General features: G+C 42.0%; 1 protein-coding gene and 1 gene segment (V, D, J or C); both read left to right on the top strand.

Moving 5' to 3' along the window:
• Positions 1-15,049, top strand: part of LOC139017637 (T cell receptor alpha chain MC.7.G5-like) — a 288,027-nt gene that overhangs the window by 185,199 nt on the left and 87,779 nt on the right. The gene's annotated exons all lie outside the window — the stretch shown is intronic.
• The window catches only part of LOC139017648 (T cell receptor delta constant-like), a 51,242-nt gene that overhangs the window by 29,967 nt on the left and 6,226 nt on the right, over positions 1-15,049 (top strand). Inside the window, 1 exon segment of the C gene segment in view lies at positions 2,148-2,192. Within this exon segment, the coding sequence occupies positions 2,148-2,192 (45 nt within the window).

Below are 15,049 nucleotides of genomic sequence, written 5' to 3' on the forward strand. Positions count from 1 at the left end.
TTCCTAGTTTCCTATTTGTTTTTGGGGGGGTTACACAGCACTAAAGTGTTTGGCTCTGTATATGGGGCAGGCATACAGTTATATGCAGGGCAAGAAAGAGCTGTCACAAAGATTATAAGTAAAATTGGGATTAAGCCATGGATTTGGATAAGATCCTCCAGGGAAAGTCTGAAGATCAACCTTTCTTAATCCTGCTCCCTTTTGATAGCAACAACAAAATTCACTCTCCCCTTTAATGGTTCACTTTGAATAAGGCCACTTTTGATAAGCCTAGTGTATCGCTTTATTTTCATACTGATAGACACAGAGATCAAAGGTGAACCAAGACCAATGTCTTGAGAGCCCCAGAGAAAAGTTTTCAAATGGGGAGCAACTATGTCAAAAAGCAGGGGTTAAACAAGACTATAAATTAAAAATATCAATTGAATTTGGACAGAGACACTGCTAGTTCCACAGTTGCGCCTTGCACAAGGGCACTTGGCCAAGGGGACAAGTGGGGCTAAAGGCCCTGTCTGTGGAGCTACGTGAACTAGAGAAAGGGAAACCTTCTATAAAGCACACAAAGGTACCATCTGTTCCCAAGCTGCTGCCTCCACATGCGCCCAGTGGGGTTGCCTTTTCTAAATCGTACAGAGCACCATATGGGCTACTGGCCATGAATTTAGCAACCAGAGAGTCAATGGAGAGGATAAAATTTTAAATTTATGTGAAAGCCCTTTGTAAACTATTTAACACTATTCAGGTGTAAAGCAGGGGCAAGCCGAGGTAACCCAGAGCTTAGCAGGTGACAGGAGACATTACATTGATCACACACATTTTCTGCCTAGCCCACAGCATGCAGAATCCACTTGAGACATTCAGGTAGCTGACAAAGTCTTCCGTGGGAAACCATCTGAAAGAAAACTGGCCAGAAAGCACAGATGGGAGTGGACGTGATGGTTTCTGAAAGTCCATTCCAGTTGCAAACTCCAGGGCAGATGTAGCCAGTGGGGCAGAAGACCCTCAGACAGAAGCACCTGGGCAAGCCTGCCCTGAGCCAACTGCCAAACCCTTTGATCTTGCTGGAGCCTGACTGGAAGAAAACATCCGGCCCCAGGGGTTCTCAGAGTTCACGCGGAGGTGAAACCCAGGGAGGTTTTTGTAAAGCTCTGTAACACTGTGAATTGGGGGGATACGCACAGTGCTACAAAACCCGCAGAGACCTGTACAAAAACTGCAGGGGCAAAGGTGGCACTTCCCCGGGAAAGCCTCAGCCTGGCTACCTTGCCCCAGAGGGTGAACACAGCAAGTAGCCACCCCTCCTTGCTCAGTGACTCAGAAGGATGCCAGGAAGTTGACCGGGCCAAGAGAAGTGACCCCCCAGCACCTGGCCGCTCACTCACTGCTGTTCTCGATGAGATGAAACTGGCTTTTCAATATGTTCTTACAGCCATGTTTGGGGAATACAAAAAGGTATTTCTTTTAAAAATATCCTTGTCTTGGTTTTGTGTTGATTCTATTGCACAAGAGAATTACATGAGCCATCTCATAGGGAATTTCTGAACCCAGATCCCTAGAGAGATTTGCCCAGTGCTTTGCTTTGCAGTTTGAGAAGATGAATTTCAGCAGAGATTGATTTGTTTTTCAGCAATCACCGGCCATAGCTGCTCATGCTAACTGTGACTGCACTGTAAATCACTGGTTCCTGATCAGTGCTTCACACAGCCTGTCTCCTCTTGTGATGCCACACGTTTTCTGCCCTTTAAGCAGCACTGGTGACTGTGGAGGCCTTGACTCTGGAATAATCATGGATCCAAGACCCATCCACTTGGTGAGGCTAGTTTTCCAAGACTGAGAGTTAGGTGAGGGTCTAGGAAATGAGGACAATTTAAAATAATTGAAAGCAACATTCAGAGAACTTCATGTCCTGCCCTGGAAATCTTAGCCTAGGAATATGTGCTCCTACCTACTTCTCAGACAAAACACTCCCAAAAGCAAACTCACCCCTATTGGCAATTGATTAAATCACCATGAATCAGTTGGATAATAGACAAGTGCCATCTTTCTAAGAGCCAAGCCCTAAAGATCCTCCAGTCCTATAGTTAATAGGAAGAAGAGTGGTGGGGGCACTGCTGAGGTATTGGGAAAGCCCTCAAGTGCTGTGTCAGACAAACTCATCTTTGGAAACGGAGTCCGTGTAACCGTGGAACCAAGTAAGTAACTCAATTGTCTGCTCTTTGAGGTTAAGGCATCCTCCATCTAAGGAGGCAAAAGTATTAGAAAATGTGAAATGGGTAGCAATAGCTACCAATATAGGGTAAAGGAGGATTGGGGGAAAATGGTTAATCCCCTGCATAGGAACTGAGATGGGGGTTGTCTTTTTTTAAAAAAAATAGACTTTGGGGCTGTGGAAGACCCCCACATAGCTCAGAGGAAACAGGAAATTCTGCTCAATCCCTGGCTATAGAGACTATGAGGCATTTTTTCGAGTTCCTGAGTCGAGTCAGAACTGATCAGAACAGAAACAAGGTTGATCTGAGTCTAGGAAATTCTATCAATGTGGCTGCCGATATAAACAATCCCTTAGGCCAAACATATGCTCTTGGGAGAGCTCAGAACTGAGTCAGCCTCCTGAGGATAGACGGCAAGTCCAGTAAGTGGTCACTGATGTTGCCACATTTTTCTTCAGGAGAAAGGAACTGATGCCAGACATCCGTTTCCAATTGTTAGGGCTGAAAAGGAAGCTAAGTGATGAGTGAGGAAGCTGGAACATTCTGGCTCCCAGTGAGACCAGATTCCACGCAGAACAAAGTGAATGTGTAATGTTTCCAACTAAGAAATGCTTTAACGTCTACAGGACACCGCCAGGAGTAGTTCCCTGAGGGCTCATGGCGTTCATCTCCCTCACTCAGAGGGTTTGGTTCCACTTACTAATTAACTGTTATAAAGCAATCAGTGCTAAACTTGTCAGAGGATTGTACTCAACATAGAAGGCATCTTTTTGTGTCATTTAAGTAACATTTGAATTCAACTGCCACTTAAATGTCACTTTAAAAAAAAGACAGCAGTATCCATTTGGCTGTTTAATATCTAGCTTCCAGTTAGATAGTAGATATTAGTAGTAAGCTAGAAAATGTAATAAGCAAATGCAAAACCCCATTTCAAAGATCCTTGGGAAGTCTAACAATGGGGTCAGTGGTCCCAAATCTGCTACGCTAGCTACAGGCAAAGTAACAGCATGTCCTGGCCTGATGCCTTGGCATTCAACTATGTTTCCAAGGTAAGAGAAGGCTCTAGAGAGGTGGAAGGGTGTAATGGGGTGGGCTCCTCTCAGACAGGACAGTCCTGGGTGTATGAAGTGAAGAAGATATAGAATTGAGGGCCGAGGAAGGGAAAAGAGGGAGTACAGGCTACACATTCCCAGACGTCACACACTATAGGACAGGAGCTTTGTATCCAAAAAGAGAAAGAACTCCAAAGCTGTGCTAGCAGAAGCAGAGCAGATAAATTCAGGGTTTTAAAAAATATTTTGAAAATTCATCTAATTCGGGCCCTTGCTTTTAGGTCTCATTGACTTTAATAATGTAAAGTCACTGAAATAATAATGTAATCCACACTCCCAGCAAAGTTAGTGACTAATTTCCCTCACCTCCCTTTTTCATCAAGACCTTCTGAATGAATTTATGTTCTTCTGTTTACTGACTTACTCGATCCAGTGTTTCCCTAAGCGTGCATATATGTCACATGGTTTCAGATGGTACATAGACTTTCTTTTCATTTTAATTGCACTGTATTTTAATGGGTATCAAAATAGTGCAAGTAGGTTATTAAACCCATAGGATTTAGATTCCTTTTAATTATATTTGATGTTAAAAAGTGAGTAAATTAAAAGAAAACTATTAAACAAATTATACAACAGATGGGTGTGACAAAAAAAAAAAAAGATGTGATTAATTAAAGTGTGGGAAATACTGAGCTGGTGCATCCCACCATCCTTTGAAATGAGAAGATGAGGGGCATCCAGAGAGAGCAGGATCCAGAATATATTTCAATAGTGCCTTCTTTTTTAGCCACCTAATGTTGGATTAAAAAGGCATCAGTGCAAACCCAGGGCCTTTATCTTAGCAGAAGCCTACTTCCTTTTGATGCTTCTTTCAAGTTTTTACTTGCAGGCTGCCAGGGAGCACAACACTAATAGAACAGGTCTACATAAACTCACAGCCCCAAATCCACCACACCTTTTAGCCCTCTGGATAGAGAAAACCTGAGGATACCATTTAACTTCATAAAACCGAACCAGAGAACAGGGCAAAACACCATGGAATAAATACCACAATATAAATGTGTGCTAAGGACCACGACAATGACCAGAGCTTAGAAAGAGGCCTTAGTCGTCAGGAACATCCGTATGACAGTGGACCATTAGATGGACTTAAATTAGTATGGGTTATTATATGTTATCATCACATCAACTATCACTTTTGAGTGCCGACTATGTCTCCAGCCACTGAATGAATGGCATTTTATTCAGTTCTCACAATAATCATGGGGAATTAGATACTATTCCCTGCACTTTTACTGATCAAGAGGGGTCCCCCAAAATCACATAGCTTTGCAAAGTCAAAGTTGGCATCATCCATCTGATTCCATTCAAAGATATTCTGGATCCTGCCCTCTCTGGATGGCCCTCATCTTTTCCTTTCAAAGGATAGTGGGATGCACCAGCTCAGTGTTTTCTTTGGCTCATCAATTCATTTCTAAAATTCCCATTCCCATCTTTGGCATTCCTTCTCACACAGGATGGGTCTTCCAGGATGGAGCTTCTGCCTGGAGCCATTTTCTCCCAGGGATTCACACAACTTTCTCCTTCTCCTTCTCCAGGTCTTTAGTCAAATGTCACCTCTAGCGAGGCCTTTCTCAAGCATCCCCTATCATTCTGCAGCCCCTTTATCCTGCTGCAGTTCTTATAGTGCTCATCTCCACCTGAAAGTTTGTATGATCCTTTATCTTCTGTTTTCTTTGTTCCATGAGGGTAAGGACTGTGAGTTTTTCCTTACTGTATACACAAACACACTAAAGGCACTAAATAAATGTTGAATGAATGAATGAATGAATGAGAGGACAAGTCCGTTGTGGTGTAAGGCAAAGAAAATAGAAATGGAAGCAAGCTCAGAGCCTGCAGAGCCAAGCCTGAGCTCTAGCTCTACAACCTGTGACAAGTCACTGTCACTATAAGCCGGGCACTCTTCTAGGTGCTGCAGGAATCAGCGTGAACAAAACAGACAAAAATTCGTGCATGATAGCAGTTGTTATTCTAATGGTAAAAGGCAGATGGTAAACTAAATAAATGAGTAAAATATATAATATTGTATGTGTTAATAAGCCCCATAAAGGAAAATAAAGCAAGGAAGGGGGATAAAGAGTGGGAGGGAGCAGTGTGCAATTTTTAACAAAGGAATCACAGAGGCCTCTTAAGAAAGGTGACATTCGAGCAGAGACCTGAGTAGGTGACAGAGGGAGCCATGCAGATAGCTGGAAGAAGAGCATCTCCAGGCAGAGGGAACGCAAGTGCAGCCTGGAGTGTGTGAAGGATAATAAGGAGGCCTGTGTGGCTGGAGGAAAGTGAGTAACAGGGAGAGGATTTGAAAGGAGGTCAAGTTGGTAATGGAAGTAGGGAGAGGGTGGCTTGTAGACCACTGTAAGGAGTTTGGTTTTTGGATCAGAGAATGGAATAGAGGTCACACATGACCTAGAGCCGTGGTCGGCAAACTGCGGCTCGCGAGCCACATGCGGCTCTTTGGACCCTTGAGTGTGGCCCTTCCACAAAATACCACGTGCGGGCTCGCATACAGTGCGATTGAAACTTTGTGGCCCATGTGCAGAAGTCAGTTTTCGGCCTTGGTGAGTCTATTTTGAAGAAGTACTGTTGATATTTGGCTCTGTTGACTAATGAGGAAGACCAAAGGAGACAGAAACCTGGATTCCAGTCCTCACCCACAGCCCTAAAAATGGACACTCTCATCTCAAACACTGAACACAAGGATTCTGTCCTCTCTCAGCAACCTTGCCCTACAGCCCTGCCCTTGGAGGGCTCTGTACTTAGTGAAATTACATCCTTCAAGTAAAACGTATTCTCTGCATCTTACCTTATTACACATTCTAATAATTACACCTAGGCTTTCTAATTTGGAGAATGCTTTCTATACACCCTTTCACTTAATCTTACAGTAAGGAGGCAAATGAAGCTCAGTGAACTTAAGGAACTTGGCCAAATTACACACTTAGTAAGGGACAGAGTCTAGATTTCAGGTTTTCTGACATCTTTCTTATTCACCACAACTGAGAACCACTCTCCATTGTGGTGATTCTCAAAGTATGATCTGCAGTCCTTTATTGGCTGTAAACTGATCTCAAAATGCATATTCTTTCCCTGGTTTTAGAGGGTCATACAGGCAATCTCATAGACTCTGATTTTTATATATGGCAGAGGTTAATTTAACTGTCACTTTAAGTGTGAGTATGTTGTTAAAGCTTGCTGAAATTTTATATTCCTGAATATGTTATTAAAATTTACTGAAAACTCTAATTCTACTTTATGCTAAGAAGTCTGGCTGCTGCACAATGCTTTGCAGTGATGCAAAGCTCTGGCTGAATACAAAATGGAATTCCCCTAAAAGGTAGAAATGAATGGGGTGCATAACCCACTAGATCTTGGCCCTATCTAAGTGTAGCCCAAAGATTGAGAACCACAACTCTATGGCCAATGTGCCACCTTTCTTTTCTCCTGATCAAACTAAAAAACTCCTTTCTAGTCTCTCCCATTCAGAGCACAGATTTGCAATGAAACATGGCAAAAGCTTAGATTTCTATTTGACACAAAAATCACCTCCTGTTTTGTCCTGATGGACAGCCCCCAAGACTTAGGAGAAAAGAAGTTAAGCCAATAAGAATAACTGCAATAAGAATAATTTAGGAGAAACCAAGATGGTGGCATAGGTAAACACCTGAACTTGCTGCCTCACACAACCACATCAAAACTACAACTAAAAGACAAAATGGCTATTATCCAGAACCACAGGAAGGCAGGCTGAATGGGAGTTATACAACTAGAAGGAAAGAGAAAAGCTCATTGAGACTGGGAGGAGGTGTGGAAGTGTGGAGGTATGGAGGCACACGTGGAAATGGGATGGCAACTGGGTATGCTGTTGTCTTTTTCAATCAGGAGGGAGATACAAACTCCCAACTGCTCTGAACTCCAGTTCTGGGCGAGACTCTGGGGACCCAGACTCATATGGGGAGGAACTGGACTGTCTGGCATAGGGCCAGAACACAAGGGCGGCTTTCTCTCAGAGGTGCTCACAGCGATCATTGTTCCTGCAATGTGCGGCAGAACACAGAGATCCGGGGACCTCTTCAGGGCAGGGCTGACAGGCAGCCATTGCAGTTTGCTCTGCCCTGGAGATTCCCTGAGGCCCCACCCCACCCAATTTACAGCCCCACCCAAGCTGCACGCCAAGGCTTTCGCATATGAATGGCCTGTTCTTTTGCAATCTAAAACCTAACAAACTGCAGCTGGGTCAGAGAGCCCCAGAGCTTCCAAAAGGAGGCCCAAGGCTCTATAGCAGCTTGCATTGCTTCAGCTAGGCCTCATCTGGGCACCTCCAAACCCCAAACAAAGAGGAGGAATCTTCAGATCTCTCTGTATCTCACTGCCTCAGGCAGTGACTGACAGCACCTCCTTGGAGATCCAAGAGCCAGTGTACCCAGTGGTCAGAGTGAGACCATCCAGATTACAACTCTTCACATCTGTAAGAGACACACTCAGGGGGCAGACTTAGTGAGCGCCAAAGCACCACTGAAGCAAGTCCTGCCCCATAAAGGTGTCTCCAGCACAGAATTTCTCCCATTATAGACACAACTGGTCCTCACAGCCAATTGGTCTGGAGGTCAATTCCTATCAGTGATACCAACAGCAATCAAGGCTTAACTAAAACAAGACTGTGCACACAGCCCACAAAAGGATGCACCAAGAGTGTCCACCTCAGGTAATTAGGGAGGCTGAGCCACTGGGCCCTATATGACATCTAGCACACAAAGCCACTCTACCAACACAGGGAAGCAGCCAAAAATGTGGAGACAAAGAAACTGGTCACAAATGAAAGAAATGGATGAAAGCAAACTACTGGATATAGAGTTCAAAACCACGGTTATAAGGTTACTCAAGAATCTTCTAGAAACCTCCGAGAAATTTAGTGAGACCCTCAAGGATATGAAAAAGGACCAACTAGAAATTAAGCATACAATGATTGAAATAAAGAATAATATACAGAGATCCAACAGCAGACTAGAGGATCCCAAGAATCAAGTCAAAGATTTGAAATACGAAGAAGCAAAAAACACCCAACTGGAAAAGCAAAAAGAAAAATCCAAAAATATGAAGATAATGTAAGTAACCTCTGCAACAACTTCAAGCATACCAACATCCAAATTATGGGAGTGCCAGAAGAAGAGAGAGAGCAAGATATTGAAAACCTATTTGAAGAATAATGACAGAAAACTTCCCCTATCTGGTGAAAGAAATAGACTTACAAGTCCAGGAAGCTCAGAGAACCCCAAACAAAAGGAATCCAAAGAGGACCACACCAAGACACATCATAATTGAAATGCCAAGAGCAAAAGACAAAGAGAGAATCTTAAAAGCAGCAAGAGAAAAACAGTTAGTTACCTACAAGGGAGTACCCATATGACTGTCAGCTCATTTCTCAACAGAAACTATGCAGGCCAGAAGGGAGTGGCAAGAAATATTCAAAGTGATGAATAGCAAGAACCTACAACCAAGATTACTCTACCCAGCAAAGCTATCATTTAGAATTGAAGGTCAGACAAAGAGCTTCACAGATAAGAAAAAGCTAAAGGAGTTCATCACTGCCAAACTAGTATTATATGAAATGCTGAAGGGTATTCTTTAAGAAGAGGAAGAAGAAGAAAAGGTAAAGGTAAAAATTATGAACAACAAAGTGACAACAAATGCATATCTATCAACAAGCAAATCTAAAAATCAAGTGAATAAAAAATCTGATGAACATAATAAACTGGTGAACATAATAGAATCAGGGGCATAGAAAGGGAATGGACTGACAATTCTCAGGGGGAAGGGGGTGTGGGGGTGCGGGAAGAGACTGGACAAAAATCATACACCTATGGAAGAAAACAATGGGGGGGGTAAGGGCAGGGGGTGGGATGGGAACCGGGTGGAGGGGAGCTATGGGGGGTGGGGGGGAAGAGGAACAACTGTAATTATCTGAACAATAGAGATTTATTTAAAAAAATAAAAAATAAAAAAATAAATGGATCAATAAAATGTGCCATATACGTAACACTGGAATATTATTCAGCTTTAAACAGGAAGGAAATTCTGACACATACTACAAAATGGATGAACTTTGAAGACATGCTAAGTGAAATAAGTCAGACACAAAAGGACAAATACTGAATGAAGTAACTAGAGAAGTCAAATTCACAGAAACAAAGTAGAATAGTGGCTACCAGGGACAGGGGAGGGAGCAGTAGGCAGTTAGTGTTCAATGGGTACAGAGTTTTAGTTTGGGAAGATGAAAAAGGTTTAGAGATGAAGAGTGGTGATAGCTCACCACATGTGAATGTACTTGATGCCTCTGAACACTTAAAAATGGTTAAAATGGTATATTTTATATATGTTTTACCATAATAAAATAAAGCATAGTACAGTTGTAAATTAAATGTATTAAATATGTTATTAAAAACAAAACAAAAAAAGAATAATTTTTTTTAAAAAGTTAAGCCAGATGAGATAGAAAATCTCACCCAGTGTCTACCACATGACATGGCAACTGGAGCCAGGATTGACATATGGGAAAGTGAGGCAGTTTTTAGCTTAGGTTTATCAGCTGTGAGAACTGATCTTTGGCAACGGAACCTATTTGAAAGTACAACCACGTAAGTGACTGACTTTTTTTTTTCTTACTATGACCACTATATTTGGTAATTATCTTTGTTAGATATTTTCCCATGTTACCAGCTTGGGAAATATTTTTCAGGATGTTGAGAAGTCCTTCCAGCATGTAATTTAGCAAGGGATGGGTTTCTGATAAAATTCAGGATGGGGGTGTGTGCTACAGTGAATCTTCTTCATCCACTCTCCTTCCTGGGGAGTCTTTGTCTTCCCTCGACTTAACTAACTTTAGAGAACCAGCTTACTTAATACTCAAAACTTTGCCATTTACAGATCTAGATCATAAACAGACCTGTACTATAGTACATCTAATAAATGTGAGGCATAGTGATGAGCATGTTAGACCAAGAATTCTAAGACCAGCTGCTAATCCTTTTCTTTGGCTGAAAAGCTCTGTGACTTAACTTCACTGACTTCTAGTTTTGCTCTAGCGAAATGCATATGATTTCCAAGGTGTCTTCCAGCTTTAGCACACTATGATCCTGATTATCATCCAGACCAATCCTTAGGGACAATTTAGAGGAAAAGCAAGGAAGTCCAATGGTATAAATTTCAGTAGGAATTCTGTGGTTTAATTTTTTAAAGGCACTGGAAAAGGAGTCAAAACTCTCCCTATGCATCCATTAATTAGCCCTGTGTGACCACAGAGGTTCTGACAAATGATCGCTGGGGCTCCTTTCAGTCCTATTATCGATTACTCTGGTTCAATGGCTGGAAACTGAACTCTGGAGACCTGAAAGTGAGGACCACTCACTATCTTAACACTCTTCGCTTCAGTGACTTCATTCTAAGATGGACCTAATAATATCACCTCATGGAGTTGATTACAATAATGTTTGTTGAGGTAGTGTAAGCACAAGCAGTTTGTAAGTAGTAAATACTTAGACAAATGCTATTCACCTATTATTATGATGATCCTTTTGACCGACTCCAAGTCTTTTACATCAATGGCTTTTGCTCCAACCAGCATGTCCTTCCACTTCTAACTGAGGCATAGTTTTGTGTGATTTACTTAAGTCTTAAAGTTATGTTGCAGCTGAAAATAGCCATTTGGCAATTCTCAGAAAAACCTAAATAATTATAAATAATTACTTTCTCCCTGTGAAAAGGTGATGCTGAAGCAAGACCTGAAAGTTAGAGATGACATATTGAGAAGATATTAGAAAATTTAGGGATTTCCCTAAATGTTAACACTCGGAAGACAACTCACATCAAACAAGCTGCCAAAATGCAATGCTTAGATCTCAGAAACCCTTGCAAAGTTCTATGTCTCCAGCTACACTTGTTCTGCTCCACCCACCTCTCCCAAACAGATGGACTAGACAGGGGCAAATAGGTAGCAAGGTTTTCTGTAATGACACCTAAAGTGGTGCTTCCACAGCACAACTCATCTTTGGAAGGGGCACTCAACTCACCGTGGAAGCAAGTAAGTTACACCTTTTATTTCAGTCTACATATTCCTTGGAGTTGTGGCATAGTCCTGAATGAATGGTGCTTCTTGGGATATCAGGAGGTCCTAAATTGAGGTTTGTTGTTGTTGCAAACAGTTGGGGTAAAACTTGAAGACAAATTCACTAGGTTTCTCTCATGAAAATATTTTGTGTATGCTTAGGAACTGTTCTAAGGATTAGTGTTCATAGTCTTCTATAGCTGCCTAACAAAAGCCCTTAGTCTGGCCCCCTGATCAAGGACTGGGACCAGAGAAAAGGCAAGCCCTAGATGAGTAGAGTCTCTTCAATGTTTATGAGGAAAAAGAGTCATGGCCATGGTGTAAGAAAAGGGAGAATTAGAAAAATATTATCAAAGGGGTTAAATCAAGAAAGTTTTCTCTCCATCAAAAGATAAAAGCCAATCTTGCCATTGTCTCTTTTTGCTGAGAATTTACATTGATTTCAAACTGAATTATCTACAAGGTCCTATATAAGCCTGGGTCTGCTGAGAGCAGTAATGTGCTCACCTCCCTGTTAGCCCTGAATCTGAGGACCCTGCACAGGGTTCAGGAACCTACATCTAATATAGAAACACAGCCACCAATTTCAAGACAATAGAGAAGTATTGGTGCTCTCCTGTACACATTGTCCACTTGTGTGTTCCAGGGTTTGGAAATCCAGAGGCTATATTCAGGTTGTTGGGGCAGCTGCCAACAGTCAGTCACTGGGACCAGTCCAGAAAACAGCAGTCTTTCAAAAGTTTCACAAAATGCCAAGTCCAATAGGGAAGATGTTACCTCTTACATGGTTAGATGTTGTTAGGTTTTATTTTTCATTTCAGAGGAAGTAAAGAAGTGGGAAAAGGTACATGAATGTGGCGAGGCTGACAGTCCTGAAAGCAACTCGTAGTGTGCCTCTAAGAGGGTAATATAAACTTCCAGAGGTTTTTTGATTGCCTGTTGCTTCCAGGGAAATAGTGGAATTTGGTGAATTGTCTTATCTTTGAGAGGAGAAAGACTAGAGAAATCAAAGGAAGGACAGAAACAGAATTATGTTGTAGCTGATTGCAGTCTGATTGATGTTGGTCAAATTGCATCTGAGTATAAAGTATTATGTTTAATTTTCCCTTTAAATCATTTCCACTTGAGCCCTAGCAGGTTTGGCTCTGTGGATAGAGCGTCAGCCTGTGGACTGAAGGGTCCCAGTTTCGATTCTGGTAAAGGGCACATGCCTCAATTGCAGGCTTGATCCCTGGCTCTGGTCAGGGCTCATGTGGGAGACAACCAATCGATATGTCTCTCTCACATTGGGGTGTGTGTGTGTGTGTGTGTGTGTTTCTCCCCCTCCCTTCCACTCTCTCTAAAAATCAATGGAAAAATATCCTCGGGTGAGGATTGCGGGGGGAAATTATTTCCATTTGAAATTCAGAATTACCTGCACTGTTCAAATCAAATATCTGTGGCTGCACCTTTGGGAGTTTTAGAAAAGAAGAGATGAAACTGATACTTAACCCCTCTGCCAGGACGCTGACCATGCTCTCTAATGATACTCTATTTACTTCTCTGGTTTTCCCTTCCAGCAGTGATGGAGTGTAACATGAGGTGTGAAGCTCAGGTGAGGAGAGTGGGAATTTCAAATCAAACCCACAATCCTTAAAGTTTTGACAGCACATAATGGACCTATACACCTGTCAGTCCCTTTGGCTCTAGCCCTAGACTCTTGATTTTTGGTGATGAGATGGAGAAATCCATAGGGTGTTTAAGTTCATTTTCACATGATTACTATATCCTCCTGAAACTTGTATCTGGACCCAGAATCGGGAGAAATTATAAAACAAAAACAAGCAATCCAGAGCAAACACAGTCTCCTTCAACCTGAATTCATAATATGCAGCACCACTGGGCTCCTCTGGCAGCTGCCAATTTCTTGTTCAACCCTCAGGTCCTTCGAAAGCCTTTCCCTGGGCTCAGGGAATTAGAAAGAAAATTTTTTCTTATTGTGAGACTCAGTATGAGTGATAGGGGAGAAATTAGGTTTCTAATTTTAAAAAGCAGCATTTGTGACCCAAGAGAAGGGGCCAGAATATGAGAACAAGACCTGTGTCTAACATTCCACGTTCTAACATTCATTATAAGAAATGTCAACATTCAATGCTCCATCCATACTCCCAAGCTACTGTGTTTTTCTTAGAGAGATCTCCGAATAAACCAGGAGTACATTTCCATCTTGAAGGCAGCTATCGGTCACCTGTCACCCTCTTGTCTTGCTCTCTCTCCGCACTGTCCTAGCCCAGTGTTTCTCAGGTGGGATTTCATGCTCACATCCTTATCCAGCAGTTCAACTATTATTAGCTTCAAAGAAAACTGAGACTCTGTGCACATGGCCCCCTGAGCTCATCAAGGACAGCTTTGTAGTTCTCTGAGCTGTGGGGGTCTCTTGGCTGGGCACAGGCTGGGGAGGCAGGATGCAGATGTTCTAGCCCAGGCCCCAGGGGCCAGCCCCGGGCTGGTTACCTGTGAGGCAGCATCGCAATGTGCTCCTGGGACACCCGACAGATATTTTTCGGAGCTGGCACCCAACTCTTCGTGGAACCCCGTGAGTTGATTTTCCCCTTGTATTTCTTGGGGATAAATTGAGGGGCTGGGGCTGCCATCCAATTTGCATTACTTGAGAAAGTATACCTAGGAGATGTGAAATGGGCCGGAATGGAGACATTAGGTTGAGTCACTGAAGTAGCTCTGTAACTGCTTTTATTTTTTAGAAACACATGTTAAAACCATAGCTCCCACTTATTTCTGAAATCTTCAGAGCAGCCCAGAAAGCACAAAGAAATCTAGAAAAATTATACTAATAGTTGGAGCAGCTGGGTGCAGGAGAGGCAGAACGTGGGCCCAAATTCTCCAGGAAGTTGTTTTATCCTTACACATCCCTTTGGTTAACCTGACTCATGTGCCTGCCTCATTACAACCTGAAAACAAATGTCCTGCATCTTGGAAGATGTAGGACAGATGTGTTTAACCTGGTGAGAATAATCACGTAGAGCAAACTGACATTCTAGTGCTCAAGTTAACTCTCATGTTGGCAGAGAGCCTCAAAATTGTGAGTGACATTGTTATAGATGTTGCAATTTTTAGGGAGCCAGTAGGACTCTCTATTTAGGATATAAATCCTAAATTATTTCTAAGTTTAAAATTTAGAAAGACTGTTTAAGAACAGTATACACTTCTTTTCATATTGTTTACCAGCACATAACCTTAGCATTGGACTAGAACTCATAAAAAGAGAAAGTCTGAAAGTAAGATAACAATTATCCAAACAAATAACACTTTGAAACACATGTTGAAATGTAATTATATTTGTGAACCAAGAAGAAAAACTGAAAATTCTCAAAAGATAAACAATTAATTAAATCTTTAAGTTTTAGGCTACAGTAGTGCAAATTTTATACAATTTCAAGTTTTTGGTTTAAATATAAGAATAGACCAGGTCACATATGGCAACTATATTTAATGGTTCCGTGTGTTTTTTAAAGTTCAACCCAGTCAAATAGCCTTTTCTTTGGTTACCATGGTTAGATAAAACAGTTTACTTTCAAACAATTGTTTTGAATATATAGACACTGACTGAGAAAGCATCTGAGAAAACTGTT

This window comes from Myotis yumanensis, unplaced genomic scaffold, assembly GCF_028538775.1.
Source record: "Myotis yumanensis isolate MYYU_CA2020_CCGP unplaced genomic scaffold, mMyoYum1.0.hap1 SCAF_1, whole genome shotgun sequence".
Taxonomy (NCBI): Eukaryota; Metazoa; Chordata; class Mammalia; order Chiroptera; family Vespertilionidae; genus Myotis; species Myotis yumanensis.